Source organism: Sinocyclocheilus anshuiensis, unplaced genomic scaffold (assembly GCF_001515605.1).
Source record: "Sinocyclocheilus anshuiensis isolate Anshui unplaced genomic scaffold, SAMN03320099.WGS_v1.1 scaffold478, whole genome shotgun sequence".
Taxonomy (NCBI): domain Eukaryota; kingdom Metazoa; phylum Chordata; class Actinopteri; order Cypriniformes; family Cyprinidae; genus Sinocyclocheilus; species Sinocyclocheilus anshuiensis.
Window position 1 is genome coordinate 431,764 of NW_015542376.1, and position 21,904 is coordinate 453,667.

Consider the following 21,904-nt stretch of genomic DNA (forward strand, 5'->3'; position numbering starts at 1 on the left):
ACAGGCAAAGGGTGGCACTTCTATTCTAGTAAATTGTACCTGCTCATGGATACTTCTGAGATACACCTGGGTTGCAGTTTTGCTCATTAGCATGTTTTGCTGTTTGAACATGAAAAACACAACTCCACAAAGCAGTTTTTAAGAAATGTTCGTGTTTCACACAATGATACAAAATTGTCCAACACGACTGAAATGATACATTAATGCACTTTTTATAGCTGATGCTCAAACAGATGACCAGCATGTGATTTCGATGTCACCACAAATACATAGAAAACACAATATACAGTACAAAATGTTTTAGAACAAAAAGTTTTCCAAAACAAAGCACCTGTGCCTAAATTCAATGTGATTTAAAATGATAATGATGAACGACACTTGTATTTGGCTTTGTTTGATTAATCTCAACATATTAACCTATTTTACCTATATCATTTGTGTTTTGTTTTTTTTTTTGTATTTATGTCATATTTGTAAGTGCTCCCTGAGACCTACATACAATAAATGTGAACTGAAGGACACTTGTCTCTATGACTTTATGCATGTGTACTGACTTTCAGTCTCATATTCATAATGCAGATCACTGCTTGCACATTTATTAACCAGCTTTGCTGCAGTTTGTATTATTCTTCTCTTTTTGAAACAACTGTTACTGCTGAATTGTAAATATTAGCACCCATAAATCATCTAACATACATATTTAGGTAACATGACCATTTCTGAAACCAAATCATGACATGAACAGAGAAAACAGAAAGGTAGCACAGACTTCCTGATATCCAAACCTCATGGGAAGGTTAGCTGTGTCCTCACTGGGACGCTTTGTTTCTATCAGTCCTACAATTCAAGTTAGACACTTAAACGAGAGGGGAAAAAGTGTCATTCATACACTCACCTAAATAATGCATAATAACCAGTTAATCCATGATAACCATTTGTACATGATTAAATAGTAAACAGCTGAAACTTAAACCATGCAACCACATAGTGGTCACGTCAGAACCCTGTCATTACACTTGATACGATCCAAGCTTCTTCTACAATGTTATTACAAGACCAGCTAGTGATTAAAAAACATTGCTAAAACAAACAGAATTATTATAAAAATAGTACATTAATTACAAAGCCAAAAGTCCCTGTAAACAAAAAAGGATATTGTCCATTTGTCTGGAAGCACAGGGATAGACAGGACTCTGTTTAGCGTATTTCCTTACCACGAGCCGTAGATGCTGCATGTGTCTTCAGAGTGTCCTGTTTTCTTCTCTTTGGTGCTTGTATTTAAGGTTAAATGCACAGGATGTACCGTTATCATTCAGGGTGTCTCTAGCTGAAGCACACAGGGCCAATGGTGAAGCCAAACTCGTGGCTGCTGTTGCCCAACATTCCTATATCACGTAAAGGAAGCAGGTCCATGTCTTCAAACTGAAACATGGACTCGCGCGGTCCGGGATCCACTTCCTTTGCAGACTGGTACAACAAATACAAACATAAATGGTTTTAAAATTATTGTTAAAGGTAAAGCACAATTGTTTGAAACACTGATAATGTTTTTGAGCAGTAAATTCAGCTTTGCCATCACAGGAATAAATTACATTTTAAAATAGATTCAAATAGAAAACAGCTATTTTTTAATTGTAATAATATTTCACAATATTACTGTTTTTACTGTGTTTTTGATCAAATAAGTGCAGCCTTGGTGACCAAAACTTCTTTCAACTGACCCCAAGCTTTTGAACAGTAGTGTATATCAAAATAAATGTGCTCCCCACAGCAATGAATGAACCATATACAAACGATTGACCTTCAAAAATGTGATAAAAATTACACATTTTTATTACTAGTGCTGTTAGAATCCACATACCACACAATCCTGCAGTTCTCCTAAATAGCTCTGCTTTATAGCGTCTGTGAGGAACTGGACCTGTCGCTGTGTCTGGCCCAGTCGGTGTCCAGGGTAACAGGAGTACATCACTCTCTGTTCTGCTCTGTTGCTCTGGAGCCGTAGAAACCGCAGCTGAACCACACTGAGGGCTGGATACTCAAACTGACCAAAGACAGACAGATGGGTTTTGATGGCAATATTGAAGGACAGTTTACTGTGTGCAACATCAGGGCTTGAAACGGAACATAAAACAATGAAGAGCAAGACTTTTATAATAAGAACAACACACTCTAAAAAATCCTGGGTTAAATATAACCCAGCACTGGGTTAAAAAGGGACAAATCCAGCTATTGGGTTGTTTTAACCCAGCTATTGGGTTGTTTTGACCCAGCGGTTGGGTTCAAAACATCCCAACCGCTGGGTCAAAACAACCCAATAGCTGGGTTTGTCCCTTTTTATCCCAGCGCTGGGTTATATTTAACCCAGCATTTTTTAGAGTGCATTATTAGCAGCAATTAACCTGGACAATCAATTAAAGATGTTAAAGCATTAAAGGGACAGTTCAGCAAAATGTAAAAAATTCCATTATCATTTTGTTTGTTTGTTTTTTTTCCATACAACAAAAAATAGCTAGTATTTAGCTAGTAAATAGACTAGTAAATGGCGCTGTTGATGTCCAAAAAACACAAAAAAGAGCCGCAAAAGTAAACAATCAACTTCTAAAGTGTATACATCAGTTTATAAATCCAAATCCCATTTTTTTTGCTCACATGTGACTCAGATATGTTTTTCTTATGACAGTGTGAATAGCACAAACCACATGTAATCTGATCTTTTCAATTCCGATTTGTGCCACTTCCATATGTGAGAGTTCCGGGCAAGATGGCGTGTTGAACAGTCACTCGCGTCAGAGACGGAAGCAAAATTGTCCCAAATCTTGATTTTCTGCTTCTAAAGACACTCCAAACAATTAAAAAAGTATGATCAAACCGGCCAGACTGACATTTAAAGAGGGGGACAGTGAAAAGAAGCAAGCTGCGATGAGCACTAAGATTTTCGAACAATCTGCCGACCATTACTACGATATGGAGGTTAGCACAATCACTAAAAGAAAAGACTCCACGCCGACAACTCCGAGTAAGATTCCAGCTGGGAAAAAGAGCAAAACTACATTAAAGGAAAATGAGGTCTCTAACCTGACCATACTGGAAGCCATTCAGAGTTTGGAAAAGAACTTCGAGAGCAAGCTAAACAGAGTAGCAGCATGATTGCTAGCCTAACGAAAGCTGTGCAGTTCAATGCCGAAGAAGTTAAGGAATGCAAGGGGAAAGTTATCGAGCTGGAAAAGTGTAACGAACGTTTGTGCAAAGAAAATCAAGAGCTTAAGGAGAGAATCAGGGACCAGGAGAGATACAAGATGCGATGGTGTCTGAAACTTAAAGGCTTGTCGGAAAGAAAGGACGAGAACGTTAGAGCCGACGTCATACAACTGCTCAGTGAGATCGCCCCTGACATGGAACAGCGACAGCTCGAAGAAGCAATCGACATTGTGCACAGAGTCGGACGAAAGGAAGACAACAGGAATAGACATGTAGTTATCTTATTTGTCCGGAGACTTGTCAAAGAGGAGTTATGGCGTCGCTGCAAGGATGCCCCGGTATGCCGAGAGAAAGGCGTCCGCCTCGCCGAGATGCTACCGCTAGAGGATAGAGAGGCAAGGAAAAAACTCTGGCCGCAAATTGAACAGGCTCGTCGGGATGGAAAGCGTGCTTACTACCGCGGACCGTACGGATACATAGAGGGTCGTCGAATTGGTTAAACGAAGGAAAGGTTTGATCTACTGACACTAGATGTAAAAGGAGTGTGTTAAGAGGACATGGGACTATTTTTGTATTTGTTAATCAGCGTGAATAAGCTTTAAACGTAAGTTCTTACTGTTTGTTTTTTCTGTTTCTTCGTTTTATAGTTATCTCATTATCTTCAGCAATGTTCAATTGTTCAATCTCATTTGCTTCGTTAAACGTGAGGGGTCTAAAAGATTTGGTCAAAAGAAAAGCACTATTTTTATTTTGTAAAGGGCGAAAACCACAATGTCTGCTATTACAAGAAACTCATTCTTCCGAATTGGATGTTAAGTTTAGGTCTAACCAATGGGGTGATCGTATACTGTTTAGTCATGGGACCAATAAGTCTGCTGGTGTTGCAGTTTGTTTGAATAGGTTTCCAGGTGATATAATAACATACAGGACAGATAGCCAAGGTCACTGGCTGATGGTGGTTTTAAAAATTGATGGTTGTTTTTTCATACTAACTAACGTATATGGTCATAGAACTGTTGCCCAAAATAAACAAATGCTTGAAGAAATTACAAACACTTTATCAGAGCTCAAAACAGTTTATCCTACAGATTTTATTCTCATGGGAGGTGACTGGAATATGACACCTGACTAATGGGAAGACAGATGGCCCACTAAATTTGACAGCTACCACCTTAACCATACAATAGGGGAATTTATGAATAAAAATCACCTGATAGATATTTGGAGAAGTTTAAACCCAGGAGTAAAACAATATTCCTGGTTTAAACCTAATAACACCTGTAAATCCAGGATTGACTACTGGCTTGTGGATTACTCGTTTAGAGAATTTGCCTCAGACATCTTGATTTCCAAAGCCCCGCTAACAGATCATTGTATTGTAGAAATGAAATTAAATCCAGTTGATAGAATAAGGAAAAATAAAGGCTACTGGAAATTTAATTCTGGTCTGTTAAAAAATAAAGAATATTGTACAAAGATAAAAGAAATAATAATTGAAATTGAAAATAATGAGACTATAAATAGTCTTTGCAGTAAATGGGAATTTGTAAAATATAGAATTAGAGAAAGTTCCATAAAGTTTAGTAAGAAGATTGTCTTGGAAAAAAGAAGAGAAGAATGTAACATGTTCCAAGAAATTTGTAAATACTGTGATAAGGCAGAATTAAACAGTGAAGATAAAGACAAACTATTGATATTCCAGTCCAAATTAGACGATATGTATTGCAAAAGAGCTCAAGGTGCGTTTGTGAGATCGCGAGCAAAGTGGATAGAGCAAGGAGAAAATAACACCTCGTACTTCAGTAATTTAGAGAAGAGAAGACAGGAAAATAAGGAAAATATGCCTTAAGTGTTTGTATTCGAATAATGTTTAATAAAAAAAATAAATAAAAATAAAAATAAAAAACTTCCATATGCGATACTAAATCCGATACAGGTTAGATGTTTTGCAATGCGGCCGCAGTGTGAACAGTCATATCGGAATTCATGTGACTTTTACCATCACCATTCATCACGATTCTGCGCTCATGGGAGTCACTTCAAAGATTTTACAAACACAAAGCTAGACAGTTGCGAAAGGTAGTCAGTGGAAGTACAGAGATGTGTCAGAACATAAGGGCTCGTATCATAAAAGTTTCAAAACTCTGCTCTTTTCGGTCACATCCTTGTCTTTATTGCCTTTTCATACTGCCTGTGCATAATTTCGCTGGCTTCTGCGGCAGATCACACTATAAATAAATGCACAATCACTTACTTTATGTCCTCTGTGTTTACTTTCGTATGACAGCGCGCTGCGCAAGTGTTGCCAAGTCCACAGTTTTCCCACAGAATTGGGCAACTTTTTCACTGTTGCCGGGGGTTGTTTTTCAACTCCATGGGTTAAAGCGACCCCACTAACGCGAAATATAAACCCGAGAACATGACTGGACTAGTTTTGAGAAGCAATTGAGCAGATTTTGTTGTGAAAACCTGGCAACCCTGTTCGTATTGTTCTTTTGCGCATACGGGCCAGTTCAGAACCATCATCTGTTCACACTGGAAATCTGATATTGGCCACATTTAAAACAACGCCCGGGAGGCGAGGGCAGCGCAGTGAGCGCTGTTGGGGTGTGTAGCGAGACTTTTTGGCTGTGCTCTGAGCGGAGAGCCTGTGTGAGCTCCCGGGCATCAGCGTGTGTGTTTTCGATTTGTTTGAGTTGTGCCTCACTCCTGTGTATCTTCTCGTTCTCAAGTTGCTCAGTATGACTTTCATGTCTTACAACTATGTGCCGAATTGATGGTGAGCTTATTGAGTTTTCTCGTTCTCTAGGTGGGAGATGAGGGTAGGTAAGCTTAGTTGTAGGTTACATCTCTTGCACGTAGTGAAACCGTGTTAGATACACTAGTCAGTGGGTGAGCGCCTCTTGTGTATTTCTTTCTGTTTTAGTTAGTGTAGGGTATTTAGGGCGTCGCCTACGCCGAAGCTTTCGTGTTTTTGTTTCACATTTTTATTTGGTTAGGATAGGTTAGTGGGTTTGGGCGTTTAGTGTAGCCTTGTTTGGTTTTGTTTCTTTGTTGATTTAGGCGCCACTCTATCATGTCTCTCCCTTTTTGTTGGTTTGTTTGTATTATACTTTTATTTTCGGCACTGTAAATATGCACACGCGCTGCTGGTGCGTTTCTGGACAGCTACGTGAATAAGTTGCTGCCTTCTGCCATTTGTAGAATAAATTACTGCCTTTTTGCCATATGCTGTCGTCGTGGCTGTTTTTTTCTGCTCTCCTCTCCATTCATCGAATTAATTTGTTTTAAATGTTGCGGACCAATTCCCTAGATCTCGAAAGGACCGTAACAAATGTGAACAGCTATACAAAAAAAATCGGAATTTAGGACTAAAGCTCGCAGTGTGAACGTAGCCAAAGTCTACAAATCCTGTGAATTTTTTTATTTTAGGTCAACTATCCCACAGTCAAGAGATGGGCTATCTCTTGTCAATAGCACAAACTTTGATCCAATAGGAAGTAAAAATTTCCACAAACAAATAGTACTACTTACTTTAAAACCTCCCTCCAGTGAACTTAACCAGTAGAACTTGCTGTTATTCCCTGAGTCATTCAGCCAAGTGCTTATGGGAAGCTACGGAAATTGGAAGAGCTATAATAAGATTTTGATGTTCTTTGACATTAAAGAGACACAGTGGTGAGCAGAGGCGGACAGTAGTGAAGTATTTTTACTTTACTCAAGTAAATTTAAAAAGTATCTGTAGTTTATCAGATTGTTTTTCTTTGGAAAACTTTACTTCACTACAATCCAAAGCATAATGGCACACTTTTTACTGCAATACATTTCATAAATAAAAGTTGTTTGTTTTACTTTAATACTTAAGAACATTAAAAATGTAGTACTTTCTTGTACTCAAGTAAATCTTTGAACTACGTTTACTTGAGTAAAAGTAAGAAAGTAATATATTTCTAATGTAATTAAGTATTAAATGATATTTAATATGAAATGTAGTGCAGTAAAAAGTACAATATTATGCTTTGGAATGTTGTGAAGTAAAGTTTTCTAAAGAAAAACACTGTACTGATAAAGTACAGACACTTGAAAAGTACTTTTAAATCAGAGTAAAAATACTTCACTACTGTCCACCTCTGAGGTGTTAAGTAGAACATTACGTGTGCATCTCTGGGGTGAAGGCAGGTCTCTGCTCCTGACTCTGAGAGGTTACAGTATGCCAAAAGAGCATCTAAAGGACTGCCTTGGTTTGGGTCAATGTAGTAGAATCCTGCAAAAGTTACAAAAGTCATTATTTAACAGATTATTTTATCCAAAACAACATACAGTTAAAATATATTTCATAGTGCACACACACACGCACACACGCACGCACACACACTTCTTTAGTTATTTTAGTCAAGCAGCTGTATTAAAGGGATAGTTCACCTTCAGTTGCTGGCCCCAATTGACTGAAGGTGAACTATCTCTTTAACTATCCTTTGGAAATGCAAAAAAAAAATAAAAATAAATAATAATAAAAAAAAATCTCATTTACACCTTAGTGCTGTTCACCTTAGATTTTATTGCCTGAGACAGATCTTAATACCAGGTTTAAATGGGGTCAATGTAACGAAGTGTATGTGTTTCAAAAGCTTTTAAAACTCCATAAGCACAATCACCTTTTTAGAGAAAAAAATAACCATAATGCAAAGATTTCTCAATGATAGCACAAAGGGAAACAAAAACAAACAGATAAATGACTTTGAAAAATAGAAAAGCTGAAAGATAGGACTCTGACCGCTGGTGTAGTTGGGATGGCACAGCCACAGCTCCAGACAGGTAGATGCTGGGTGCTGCTTGCTGCCATCCGGAGGGTCCACCAGCAGCCGGAGGTCATGGTACAGAGAGTCCAACAGTGTCTGAATCAGAGGGTAATTGGGTTTGTCTGAACTGTACATCAGGTCCTATTGGAGAATAAAAAGTAGTACAAATTGATTTGCTTTTTTGTGATCTACATTTTAGTGAGGGTCCAAGAATAAGAAAGTTAGATTTGGTGATGCTCTGCCACTGCAGTTTGCTGAACAGCACATATTTTAGTTCTGCCATGATATCAATGCACAAAATGTTGACTCTCTTCATTCAAATTTATTCAGTGTGACCATAATCATGGGATGTTTGGTATTTAATGATCAGCACAGCAAATCAGAGTAAAAGGGCCACTAAGAAGAAAAAAAAAACTTGCCTTGATCTGGGTCAGGTTCACAGAAACGCCAGCAGGCCCTGGTGGCCCCGGTGGACCCTAAAATAAGAAATGAAATTAATAAATAAAGAAATGAGTTGTCATATTGTTACAAAAACATTTAAAGGTGCCAACTTACTGGCAAGCCCCTCCTTCCAGGAGGTCCAGGATTCCCCTGAAATCCCTGAAGTCCCTAGGATTAAAGTGAAAACGAGATATTTAATAACTAATCTTAATTTATGTTACTGTGAATATAAAACGATTTTATGTATTTTTATTTTGATTGAGCTGCAACATTTCCTTTTAACCTGACTAAAGAAAGCTTTGAAAATTACATTTCATACCTTGTCTCCAAACAAGCCCTGCAGGGTGGAAGAGATAAAAGAGAAAGAAATTATAAATGATCTTTATGCTCTGTCCAAAAACAAACAAACAAAAAAAAAACAGGCTGTGGTTGCGATAAGGCACTCCACTGCCCTTGCTTTTGTCATTAACAATGAATTAACAACGGTTTCATATCTTGAAAAGACAGAGCACACGTAAATGCATCTGCAGCAGATGTTTTAATGCAAATTGGGCTACGGTGTAATAGGTACAGCTTGCTATTAGTTTAAATGCTGAAACCTTAAAAAAAAGACATATTCACCGGTAGTCCAGGTATTCCAGGTGCCCCTCTAGGCCCAGCAGGACCAATATTTCCCTTAAGGAAAAGTACACACATTTTATATTTAATTATTCATAAGATGATTTTAACCAGAGCAAGTGAAGGAAAAGAAGATTAATCATAAAGATTCATCAATATTGACAGTGCTGCAAAATATATATATGTACAATATATATAAAACAGTCAATATAAAACAGAAAAAGAATTATTTTTCATATTTGTTTATTATTATTATTATTATTATTATTATAAGCATCGTCTTATATCTATGGTGAAGGCAATAAGCAAAAGAATATCTGTTCAATGAGATATGTTGACCTTACCTGATCCCCCTTTGGTCCTGGTGGTCCAGGAGGACCAAGAGGCCCCATACTTCCCTAAAAAGAACAAATAAATACTTGTCTAAGAGAACTGAATAGGCTACACTGCAGACTCATAGGATGTGCTTGATATACATTATACCTTCAAGCCATCTTTCCCTGGTGGACCAAGTGGTCCTTGATCTCCTTTCTCACCCTGTTATGGACAAGTTAAGGTATCAATATTAATACTGTATTTCTAAGGTATCTGCATAAAAGGAATCCTGTCTGAGTAAAACTTTAAAAGCACCTCTGCTCCTTTGACACCTTGCTCCCCAGGCTCTCCTCTCAGCCCTTGGATTCCCTGTCAAGCATAGAACAAAGGTTTAATCAATGCATGATTATGATTTCGAAGAACTGTGCTAATAGTTTCCCATTTTATTAATTCCCACAATGTTATTTAATTCAAAATATGTGATTACTTTGATATTTATTGTTCTGACCAGGCATATCAAGCGTATCAAGCTTACCATACTTCCTCCCCATCCAGGAAGTCCTTTCTCTCCTACATCTCCCCTCTCTCCCTATTGGACAAGGAGAAGCCAATAAGGTAATCCATAATACTGTATGTCCAATTCAAGCCATGAAATTCAAAAATTAAACTCATCATGTATTTAAATGCCATGTTGTCATTGTTGACCTCATCTCTGAACTCTGACCTTTTCTCCTCTTGGTCCTCTGGTCCCCCTCAACCCTGCCTTGCCTCTTTTACTCTTTAGGTATAAACCACCAACAAAAAAATTTAATTTATCAATCATAATCACCACCATCTTCCAAATGTTTGTCCGGAATTATGACATGCATGACATCAGAGTCTAAAATAAGTTTTCATGACACAATATTGTCGCTAAACTTCTTTGGCGTTAACTTAGAAATTTGGAAACATTTAATAGTCAAAGAGGGTACTAAAAGGGCATATCTCATCTTACCCTCCGTCCAATGTGACCCATTTTTCCAGGTGTTCCATCCTTGCCTTGATCTCCCTAAAAATGCATCAAGCAGCAAATTCAAATTTAAAATGAAACTTCAGATAAGAGTCCTAGAAAATCTGTATTCTCAAACACAGTTCTCATATCTGACAGCAAGGACAAAGGCATAGAGGAAGAATTTTTATTTTAGATAGCAGACAAGGATTAAGACAGAGAAAAGAACATTATGACCTTACCTTCTCTCCTTTCATGCCTTCTCTTCCTTCAGGTCCTGGGTTACCCATGTGGCCCTGCAACAATCAAAACTCATTAAGGGCCCTAATGATTCAGCAGAGTTGAAACAAAAGCAGAATTAAGATAAGGTACATCTATTTGTTGCATCTTTGCTGTAAATATTTTATCTCACTGGGCACTGACCTGAGCTCCTGGCAGACCTGGTGAGCCATGTACCCCTGCCTCACCTTGTAGACCCTAACAGAGTAGATTTGAATTGATATAATTGGGTTATTCAATCACATGTGCTATATTTATATACACAGACAAGACCAAAACGCCACACCATCTTGTTGAACAAATGCAATATTCTAGGTTTTAATGGTCTGTACCTCCAAACCAGGCAGTCCTGGTGGTCCTTGAATGCCTTGAAGGCCGTTTGGCCCCTAAAGAAAATAAATGCCTTCAATTTGAACATGTAGTGAATTTACAGGCAATTTAAGGAAGCAATCAAGAGTTTCCATCTTAGTGGAGTTCATTACAAACTCACCTCCACCCCTGGTTCTCCTTTATCTCCTGAGTCTCCTTTCTCCCCTTCAGGCCCTGGGAGACCTTTAGGGCCCAAAAGACCTTGGGGACCTACTGAGCCAACACCTAACTGTAGACCAAGATATGAAAATTAATGAGTTACTCTTGAGATAAAATTAATTTGTTGTTTCCCGGTTTTCCCAAGAGATCCCATAAGAATAAACTATCAAGAACAGATTATCTGGGGGAGGAATATGAATGCAAAGAAATGATCTTTACCTGTGTCCCGGCTTTTCCTGCATCACCTCGCACGCCTTTGGGACCTGCAATTCCCTGAAGCATAGATATGAATATTGAGAACAACAATAACACAACAATTCAGCAATTCTTTTGACATCCAAAGAGTTTCAATCCAATGTAAAAAAAGACGTTACATGTTATGCACATATACAGTAATATGTTTTCAAGTGGATCAGAACCTCAGGTCCAGCATCTCCTGGCTCACCAGGAAAACCACTTGGCCCAACCTCCCCCTAAAAGAGAAGCTTAATTTTAGACCATAAAAATAAATAATCCAAAGATGCTCTAAGTGAACAACCAAACATGCTACCTTGCTTCCTGGAGGTCCATCTGGCCCCACCAATCCTGGATGGCCTGGTCCACCCTGAAACACAAGAAAACAGGAACTGTTTATTAGTAACTTCAACTATGCGGCCATATCACGCATGAATACAGGGGTCATTCATTCTCAGGTCAACACTCACCTCTACACCTTTTAGGCCAGGAGGTCCAACACCACCCATGAGGCCTGACTCACCCTAACATAAAAACAGCCAATGTTCACAGACAATCACAAACAAATGCAACAAAGCTGACTCAAACAAGTACTGACAAGATACTATGTATTTTAGTGTTTAAATTAGATACCTACATTACCATTGAAAACTTCGGGGTTGGTAAGATCTTTCTTTTATGCTCTTAAGTCTCTTATGCTCACCAAGGCTGAATTTACGTTATCAAATATACACCAAAACAGTAATATGTTAAAAACAGTTGTGCTGCTTAATATTTTTGTGGAAACCGTGATACATTTTCAGGATTCATTAACGAATAGCATTTATTTTAAATAAAAACTTTTGTAACATTATAAAATGTCTTTACATTTTTACCACTTTATCACTTTTGATAAACTTAACGCATTGTTTCTGAACTCAAACCTTTGAACAGTAGTGCATATCAAATGATAAAAACATATCAGGCTAAATAAAATGTTACATAAAAAAATACATAGTGAAATGCTGATTTGCACTTACCTGCAGTCCGATTTGCCCCTTGTCTCCCTTGAGCCCCCTCTCTCCCTGCTCCCCCACTTCTCCCCATGGTCCCTCTAAACCAGTGAATCCTCGCAGGCCTATATCACCCTGAGGAAAAAAAATTAAATATAGTACAATAGCATTTTCCCTTGTGAAATGACACAAGCTGTAAAAGATAAATGACCTTTTCTCCTTTAGGGCCGGGATCACCAGCAACTCCAACTGGACCAGCATCGCCCTTCATTAGAAGAAATACACCAACATTGCTCTTACAGTGACAGTGAGACTTATTGCATTTGAGACATATGACTTTAGGGTTAAATTGCACAGTCAAATTGCACGACATTAAGAAATTGATCTGCACACCTCACTGCCTGCTGGGCCTGGTGTACCCATTAGACCTTTAGCACCTGGAGGGCCAATGTCTCCTTTTGGTCCTTGAAGACCAGGTTTTCCAAAGGGACCTCTGTCCCCCTGCCAGTACAAAAATGACATTGTATTAATAAAAAAAAATTTAAAAGGTAAAAAATCCTGTATAAATGTTACTGTGTCAAGCAAATATAATTTTATAATTATTTCACCATACCTTATCACCTTTCCTTCCAGGAGGCCCCTCCAAACCTGACGGACCAGATGGACCCTGCAGAGGTCAGAGAGCTTTCATCACATCTCTGTTGCCACCAATTTCTTAAATTTCTTCTCTATAACAATGTTGTACGTAATAGTAATTTTATTCTGGTTCATTAAAATATCACATAACCATGGTAAAATCTCTGTAATGCATGGCCTCTAGTTGCTTTAGTTTGTTATGCTGTACTGAACCAAGACCAAATAATTTTGCAGCTCCATGCCAATCTAACCTGTGGCCCTTCCAGTCCGAGAGGCCCGTCATCACCAGAAGGGCCCATCATTCCCTGTGCAATTATAGAAACTTTCAGTGATTTCATAAGGAAGCACAATTTGTGATTCTCTAAATCTCATAAATCACTTCAATCACCTTTTCTCCTTTCTCCCCATCTATACCTGGCAGTCCATTTGCCCCCTGCGGACCCTGAAGAAAGATTTGCAGCAATTTTAACTTGACGTTCTTCAATGTCCTTCATGTTGTGAAGCTTTTCATCAAGTATAGTAGGAAGAATCACTTACTGGAATACCTGGGGGCCCGTTTGGCCCAGGGTCCCCTGGGGGTCCTATACTTCCATGGGGTCCTGGTTTTCCAATGACCCCACTGACCCCCTGAAGTCCTGGAGGACCCTATAGTAGACAATTATTTAGAACAAATAAGTGTTTAGAAATTATCAGCCAAATAGAGATATAATGTAAATGAAAGAGCTGATTGTGTGCTTACACATGGCCCATCTGTTCCCTGATGCCCGGAATCTCCTTGACGGCCCTGCAGAGATGTAACCCATGGTTTACAGTTGAAGGAAATAAATGAAGCACTTTATATTTCAGCACTGCTTTATAAGGAATAAACTCCACTGAACTAGTAAGGTCAAGATCTTATATTTTCTTGGATAAATTGTATATACTGCACCTGGGGTCCTGGTGGGCCCTTTTCTCCTACTGGACCAGGGGGACCCTAAATAACACAGATAGTTTGGGAATATTAGTCATCACAACATGCAAATGACAGTGTCACAACAGTGTAAACCGAACTATATTTATCCATAGAATTGAAGAAATAAAGATTCCCAAAATTTAAAATAAAAACGATTGGCTTGTTTTAGATCCCAGTGTTTGTACTTGATCCCTCACACACTTACTGGTGGTCCAGACTTCCCAGTTGGTCCAGGAGGCCCTCTTAGACCTGGATCTCCCTATAAGAAAACAAATGTCCTCCTTTACCTAAAGTTACTATTGTAAAGGCTAAAAACAGTGTGGATATGCTCTAAACCCAAATGAGCTGTCTAGTTTTTTAGTCATCAACCTAATAGAAATTTGTTCCAACCTTGTAATGGATAAGAGAATTCCTGAATGCAGTCATTTACAGTATGAGGTTCCATTTTGGTTAGGATGTTGCCTTAAAAGTCAGTGGCCTATGCAGACTGTGAGGCAGCACACAAACCATAAGAATGGAGCCTTTATCTGTAGGTGAGCTTCAACATTATAACTGCAATGTACAACAGCATAATAAAATGACATATCGCTGTTAATGTGGGATGGTTAAAGTGTAAATTGTCTTTACTCTGTTTCCAGTGTGGCCCAGTCTTCCTCTCATACCCACGTTTCCTGGAAAACCCTTAAGAGAATACGACAGAGTGAGCTGGCTATGTCAAAACATCAACCTTAAACATTATTATCCTCATCCCGCTCCCTCTCTCTCTATAAAAGCCCTATAGAGGGGTCACTTACATACATGCCAACAGGGCCCTGCAGTCCCACTGCTCCTGTCTTTCCAGGGAAACCCTGAGAGAAATAACCACACATGCCAAAACATCCTGAAAATCAGCAGCTCGATTCCATGAACTATATGAGAGCAAACAAACAAACAAAAAAATCAAAACATACCCTCTCTCCTGGTGGTCCTGGACTGCCCATAGGCCCCTCTCGTCCAGGTGGACCCTGTCAGTCGAAACAAAATCATCAGTAGAGATTTAACAATTCACAAACAGATCACTATGCTGTGTTTTTTTATGGTTAAGTTGCTGAAGTGGTATTAGTCTAATTACATTTCTCAATAACCTCTCTGCTCATAAAAAGCTAATTGAATAGGCAAAATGAATCACCTGCATACAACTAAATGCTAATATGAGGTAACGGCTGTGTTTAAAAAAATACAGTAAAAAAGTAATTACTGTCACTTTTGATCAATTTAACGAGTCCTTACTGAATAAAAGTATTAATTTAATGCTGATTTACTAACACTTTACAAAAGCACAAAAACTACTTTTGATATACATTAAGATTAATAATAGCAACAATGGAACATACTACCATGTCATAAAATTGAATCTTGATACCACTCAATACCCCTTTGTTGAACCTTGTATGACTGCATACCATAGGCATGGGGTCAAGAGTTGAGTTAATCAGCTCAGACACAACAGTAGTTGCTTTACAGGATTCAAGCTTGTAAGACAGACTTCAAAGCATACTTATAAGACAAGTTAAACCGAACAATGACCGATTTAAAGATCTAAATAGGCTTTGATCTCAATTTGTATGAGCTCCATTGTTGTGTGAGAGAAGAAGAGTAGAATGTATGTGAGTGTAATCATCTGCTTTACGCACATAGAAATGCTAAAAATAAATAAATAAATAAAATAAAAAATAGAGAACACGTACACACAACTTCAACACCCTCAACTTAAGAACAATCATTTTTCAGCCGGATATTGAAAAGCTGATGCGCTTTTCAATGAATAAATTATGAATACATTATGAAAATTTAACAGCATATGCCCTGATTTGGATGCACAGTGCAACAAATTCAATATGATGAAAAATAATATGTAATATGGATTCAATTTATTTTTGTTTTCTAAATGTAGGTACTGTAAGTAATAAAACTGGCAAGCCCAATAAGTAATTTCAGCATGGGGGTCAGGAGGGTGTCTACCTTGCAAGCAGGGGAAATAAACTTTGAAGTGATTATAAAGATGTGTGTTGAACACATGAATAGAGAAGAAAACTCACCATAGATCCAGGGGGTCCGTCCTGACCACGTTCTCCAGGAATCCCTTGCAATCCCTGAGGTTTGAGAAACCAACCAAGACCTTAAAAGCCTGTGTGTTCATGTGTGAACCAGTGTTTTCTGCTGCCACCACTTACCATTACTCTTCTCACCTACTGCATTTTACTAGAGTCATTTATGGCTGGTAGGGTGCAAATTAAACTTTGACAAGCTGCACAAAAACACTGGTGCCCACTAAATTCCTGGAAAGGCTGTCTTTGTTTGTATAACCTCTTTATGATTCATAAAAGGCATAGCCCATCCTCTATAAAATTTGATCATCGTTTTTTATTCGCTCTGCACCGGGAGCTCAGTCTGCTGGATTAATGAATCCTGCATTATAGAGCTCCTTTCACTGCCAAAAACGGCTCATTAATGCTAAATAAAGTCTGTTAGAGGTGCTAGAGAAAGCTTAGCAGTGATGGCTAAATAAACAGCCTAGCCTTGTTTCAGCCTAGTAGCTAAATACTACATTAATGACTTTATAAAAACAATATAGACTTTTAAACAATTGGAAGGTGGGCTATTCCGTTAAGAGAGCTGAACCAACCATTAGTCCTTGACTTCCTGCATTACCCACAAGGCCTTGCAGTCCCTGGAGCACAAGAAAGAACAATGAGAATCAATTTAAACTTTCATTTAAATCTAGAATTAGAAACCATAATATTATAATGTTTTTGCACAATAGCCTTCTATCTTATTATTACATGTTTCTATTTAATTGATGTAGAAATGCATCAGTGACATCTTTTTTACATGGTATTTTTTCTACATGGTTCATGGTATTAGAATATAGAATGGGAACCTGTGTACCAGGCTTTCCTTCAGCTCCAACAGGTCCAGATGGGCCAGGTAAACCCTGCAATAAACACCATCAACACTGACATCATCAGCATTCTACACAAAGATTGACATTAGTCCCAGCTTTTGTGTCTGAACACTTACGGGAAGTCCAGGCATGCCAGTGTGACCCCTCTGCCCTGTTCGACCCTGAAAATTAGATATGTATTGAGACTTTATTAAAATCAATATCACACAGCACAACTAGTTGAAAAGATCTGTTTATAATACCTTATAGCTTACAACCATATTATATGACAATATACCATGAAGTGTATTACCTTTAGGCCTCTAGGACCAGGCTTTCCAGAGAGGCCTTCGGGACCTTTGCTCCCCTTCAGTAAAATCAAGATGGACAATTCACATTGGAGAATATTACACTCAATTTGAGACACTAAAAATCTTAATGCATGTAATTCAGGGCAACTCTGACCTTTGGCCCCTCCTTTCCCACTTTGCCATGCGGACCAGCTTCTCCATCCTCTCCCTGTGTGAGGATATTGAGTTATGACTTTTAGGACTAATGGTGTACAGACAAGCAAAAAAAAAAAGTCTATTTTAGTATATTAGTGAAGCAATATTAATGTAACTCATACCTGGATCCCCTGTGGTCCTGGCAGGCCTCTGATGCCTGGGAAACCAGGAAAGCCTGTTGGTCCCTGCTCACCTTGGATGCCCTGTACCCCTGGGGCTCCTCTAACACCCTTGGAGGAAAATACAATTTTCAACAAGTGACATCTGTTATCATGAGGATAGTAACCTATTACATCAACTTGAGCTAAAATGTAGACACTATATATACTCTAAACTAATTCATAGTTGTATGTTTACTTTGTTTCCTTTAGGTCCAATGTCTCCCTGGTCTCCATCAGGTCCTCTGTTACCCTTGAAAGACAGTAAAGCCATTAGATATGAAAACTCTATAGTCAAGACATGTAAAAAATAGAGATGGCATGAGCTTACTTTGATACCAGTAAAACCTTTTGGACCTTGTGTTCCTAATACACCCTAAAGAAAAATGAAGAAAAAACAAACTAATTAACCAGTACATATCAGAAATAGGAAATGACATTGGTTAAATTTGAAATTTCAAGTTGAAGTTACAAAAAAAAAAAAAAACCTTGGGATTTGTTTTTTGCTATGTGGTATGAACTACAGTTGAGCTTTCTCATTAGGAAAAAAAACTCTTTAGACTGAATTTGGCTTTTACCATTAATCCATCAAATCCTGGCTCCCCTCTGAGGCCCACTGACCCTGCAGGTCCCTGTAAATGAGCAGGGATAAGAAGGTACATTATCATTTAAAAGTTTGGGGTCAGTAAGTTTTTTTTTTTAATTAATAATTTTATTCAGCAAGGATGCATTAAATTGATCAAAAGAGTAAAACAATTATAATGTTACATAATGTTGTTATAATGTAATTTTTTTCCTTAAATAAATGCTTTAAAAAACATATTATACATCAAAGAATCTGGAAATAAATAATGTATAATTGTTTCCACAAAAATATTAAACAGCACAACTGTTTTCAGTTGAATGCTGGAGAAATGGATACCAAAAATTCAACTTTGACATCAGAAATTAATGAAATAGAAAATAGAAAACAGTAGTAATTGTAATAATATTTCACAATATTACTGTTTTTTACATATGCAGCGTAAGAGACTTATTTAAAAAACATTTTAAAAATCTTACTGACCACAAACTTTTGAACACTAGAGTATGTGTTCATATTAAATATCTTGTGATACTGAACAGCATGACGTCTTAATCTTTAATAAGTAAGAAGATCAAAGCAATTTAAAGATAGATTCTTCACTCTGTGAGAAAAGAGTGCTTACAGGTTCTCCTTTGGGACCAGGTAAACCTTCCCGACCTGACAGTCCCTAGTGGAAAAACATATGAATACAATAATATGGATCATGATCAAGTAGTAAATTGTTTGACAGAGTCTGTCATGGGCTAGTTAGTATACATACAGTATATTAGTATGCGGATATCTATGTGAAATAACATAACCTCAAATGATCCCTGACTACCATCTCTTTATTCAATCAGTTAGATTCATTATAGTGGAACAAACATTCACCTTCAGGCCCCTTGGTCCTGGAGGCCCAATCTGTCCCTCTAATCCCTGGGGTCCCTAATAATGACATATACTGTAGGTTATGTAGAGGTCATTTATCAGTAACTTTACGATGTCCCAAATAATAAATACCATACCCGAGGTCCCAGAAGACCAACAGGTCCTGGAGGCCCAGGCTCCCCCTAGAAAATAAAACAGAAATTATTAGTATGTAACAACATACTACAAACTGACAAACAGAGTGGAACAAATATGAGGAAAAAACCTTACACGAGAGCCATTAGGTCCCTGGGCACCAACCACACCTGTCCAACCAGGAGCTCCCTGCAAATATTTAAATAAGCTGAGATCTAATTTAATGCACAAATCATACACTACCATTTAGAAATTTGGGGTTTGGAAAGATGCATTAAATTGTTCAATCCTTAAAAAACATATGTAACACATTTTCAATACAAATATTAAGCAGCACAACTGTTTTCAACAGTGATAATAAGAGGAATGATTATTGAGCCTCAAATCAACATATTAGAATGATTTCTGAAGGATCATGTGACACCGAACACTGGAGTAATGATGCTGAAAATTCAGCTTTGCCATCACAGGAATAAATTACATTTTAGTATATATTAAAATAGAAAACAGTATAAAAGTAACAAAAAAATCTTACCGACCCCAAACATTTGAATTTGTATAAGTAAGAAAACTGCAGTATAGTACCAAGGAAACCATTCATTTTAAAAAGGAAGCATACAGTATATTGTGATGTGAATACTTGTTTTACCTGACCAGCCCCTTTTGTTGATATCTACTGATCATATCAATTTCTGATGTTCTGTATTACTTACTGGTGGACCTGGAAGACCTGGTGGTCCCTCCATCCCATCATCCCCCTGTAAACATTACCATTAACAGATAAATATAAATTGATGTCTTTAAAGTCTGCATGAAATCATTTTTTTTTTTAATTCACTATTTATTTTGTTAGCGCACATTGTTGGTCTTGAGGTGAACTATTAATCCATGCAAGTTAATCCACTGAAAAAAATAGTTTGTCTTGATAATCTTTAATCAAAATCTGAACATTAGCTTCCGCTCTGGAATGGCATTTCTTCTCTGATGACGTCAGTTTCATGCCTTTGGCACTCCCCTCCAACCATTAGTTTGCTGTGAGCAAGAGATGGAGGTGTGCTAAAATAACCCCCCTCCCATATTCAATATTCCATTTCAGTTGGAAATACGTCACAAAACTGAAGTAAAGTAGGTACTAACTACCGGTTCACGTGGACTTTAATGCGCAACTATGTGCACTTGTTTATTTGATAAACAAATGTTGAGCATTTACTGCATTTTAGTTATTTTGTTTTCACTTACATCTGGCCCTGGATGACCTTCAGGGCCCTCCATCCCTCTCATTCCTTGTGGACCCTGTAAAAGAATTCAAATATAATCAGGCAAGATTGTTATTATGAATGACAAAACTATGTACATTTAAACGTCAACGCCAGATGTAATTAAAGAATAAAGAATTTTTATTGTGTTCATTCTGTTCATTAATGTTGCTGTAACTTACAGGAGGGCCGACAGGACCAGGAGAGCCAGGTGCTCCTTTTGAACCCTGTAAATGTGAACTACAGGTTACATATTTTCATAAACACTTACAATTATTAGGCAGTTTTCCCAGCATTATGCAACTGTAGATTATACAAATTTTAATTAAGTGCCTATTTAATAATGTAGTTCTTTGCCTGACCACTAGATGGAAATATATACCATCATCTCAAAGAATGCACCCTATACTGTAAACATGAGTTGCCGCATTTATTGACTACTGATTTAATCATAACTTACTTTCTCTCCGCCTTTTCCCATATCTCCACATGGACCCTCTGGTCCAGCAATACCCTGCAACAAGAACAGTGTAAGTCCTTAGGCAAAAATAAAATAACTAAACAAAATCATGGCACATCATGGGATTTGATCTATAATATTTTGGTTACTAGCTTCACCATAACTATCTTACCTCTTCTCCTTTCTCTCCAGGTGAGCCTGATTCTCCTTTATAGCCTAAAGGACCCTGTGTTTCAAAATTTACTGTTAACATACCAAAAGAATCAGAAAACATCACACAATAAAACACGTTCAGGTCAGGATGCTGAAATGAATTGCTTATCTACCTTCAAAATGCCAATGTCACTGTAAAATCACTTTACCTTTGGTCCTGGAATCCCCAGAGGCCCCTGAGGCCCATCCAGCCCGTTTTCTCCATCCTTTCCAAAGACCCCTGCTCTGCCTATCACACCTTTTGGGCCACGGTCACCCTGCAAGAATAGCACACAGAAAAAAAAATCATAAATGAATGTAAAAAATCATAAATTAAGAAAAAACACTTTTCCAACATACATCTAAACACATTTAAAGGTAAATGGATTTAAAAGTAATTTAAAGTGATAGGCTTCCATTATAAGTACATTTTGTTTGTACAAACTGAGGCCCAAATTATTTTCAGTGATAATTAACAGCATATTTAAGATGCCTTAATTAGAGTTTAAGATGGATTAAATAAAAATGACATTTGTTGGCGTTAATGTTACTACTACTAAACCCTAACTAAAAAGCTCTAGATTGTGTTATTGCCAGCCTAACATATCTTGTTAATGTAAACACAGCTGACAATGTTATATGATTATAAACAGGCAGGACATATTTGTTAAAATATCTAATCTGTGCATCAGGCGTTGCAATGTAAATGCAGCCAAAGAATCCTAGGACTGAGTTTTTTTTTAATATAAAATATAAGTTAATATTAATCAATCAATCAATCTATCTATCTATCTATCTATCTATCTATCTATCTATCTATCTATCTATCTATCTATCT

The 21,904-nt window shown here is 37.6% G+C and overlaps 2 protein-coding genes across 2 annotated transcripts in view; both read right to left on the minus strand.

Moving 5' to 3' along the window:
- Positions 1 to 211: 211 nt before the first annotated feature.
- Positions 212 to 16,234, minus strand: LOC107692309 (collagen alpha-2(V) chain-like). Its single transcript, XM_016491294.1, has 38 exons — positions 16,226 to 16,234; positions 16,062 to 16,115; positions 14,934 to 14,987; positions 14,778 to 14,831; positions 14,611 to 14,664; positions 14,189 to 14,242; positions 13,960 to 14,004; positions 13,771 to 13,815; positions 13,569 to 13,676; positions 13,420 to 13,473; positions 13,283 to 13,336; positions 13,009 to 13,062; positions 12,789 to 12,896; positions 12,607 to 12,660; positions 12,423 to 12,530; positions 11,874 to 11,927; positions 11,720 to 11,773; positions 11,589 to 11,642; positions 11,389 to 11,442; positions 11,132 to 11,239; positions 10,974 to 11,027; positions 10,786 to 10,839; positions 10,605 to 10,658; positions 10,369 to 10,422; positions 10,099 to 10,152; positions 9,910 to 9,963; positions 9,690 to 9,743; positions 9,543 to 9,596; positions 9,404 to 9,457; positions 9,063 to 9,116; positions 8,761 to 8,778; positions 8,556 to 8,609; positions 8,420 to 8,476; positions 7,976 to 8,141; positions 7,356 to 7,465; positions 6,736 to 6,816; positions 1,862 to 2,044; positions 212 to 1,467 (listed from the first exon to the last, which is right to left on the minus strand). The coding sequence occupies exons 1-38, from the start codon at positions 16,232 to 16,234 to the stop codon at positions 1,324 to 1,326; spliced, it is 2,586 nt and encodes an 861-aa protein (XP_016346780.1). The 3' UTR covers positions 212 to 1,323.
- Positions 14,812 to 21,904, minus strand: part of LOC107692310 (collagen alpha-3(IX) chain-like) — a 33,094-nt gene continuing 26,001 nt past the window's right edge. Inside the window, exons 10-31 of the mRNA XM_016491295.1 lie at positions 21,237 to 21,344; positions 21,047 to 21,100; positions 20,875 to 20,928; positions 20,597 to 20,641; positions 20,398 to 20,451; positions 19,872 to 19,916; positions 19,294 to 19,347; positions 19,161 to 19,205; positions 19,027 to 19,080; positions 18,779 to 18,823; positions 18,149 to 18,202; positions 17,902 to 17,946; positions 17,770 to 17,823; positions 17,535 to 17,642; positions 17,372 to 17,425; positions 17,220 to 17,273; positions 17,044 to 17,088; positions 16,912 to 16,957; positions 16,649 to 16,693; positions 16,062 to 16,115; positions 14,934 to 14,987; positions 14,812 to 14,831 (exon numbers count right to left, since the gene is read on the minus strand). Coding sequence (XP_016346781.1) covers positions 16,671 to 16,693; positions 16,912 to 16,957; positions 17,044 to 17,088; positions 17,220 to 17,273; positions 17,372 to 17,425; positions 17,535 to 17,642; positions 17,770 to 17,823; positions 17,902 to 17,946; positions 18,149 to 18,202; positions 18,779 to 18,823; positions 19,027 to 19,080; positions 19,161 to 19,205; positions 19,294 to 19,347; positions 19,872 to 19,916; positions 20,398 to 20,451; positions 20,597 to 20,641; positions 20,875 to 20,928; positions 21,047 to 21,100; positions 21,237 to 21,344 — 1,041 coding nt within the window. The 3' untranslated portion in view covers positions 14,812 to 14,831; positions 14,934 to 14,987; positions 16,062 to 16,115; positions 16,649 to 16,670. The remainder of the gene's footprint in view (positions 14,832 to 14,933; positions 14,988 to 16,061; positions 16,116 to 16,648; positions 16,694 to 16,911; positions 16,958 to 17,043; positions 17,089 to 17,219; positions 17,274 to 17,371; positions 17,426 to 17,534; positions 17,643 to 17,769; positions 17,824 to 17,901; positions 17,947 to 18,148; positions 18,203 to 18,778; positions 18,824 to 19,026; positions 19,081 to 19,160; positions 19,206 to 19,293; positions 19,348 to 19,871; positions 19,917 to 20,397; positions 20,452 to 20,596; positions 20,642 to 20,874; positions 20,929 to 21,046; positions 21,101 to 21,236; positions 21,345 to 21,904) is intronic.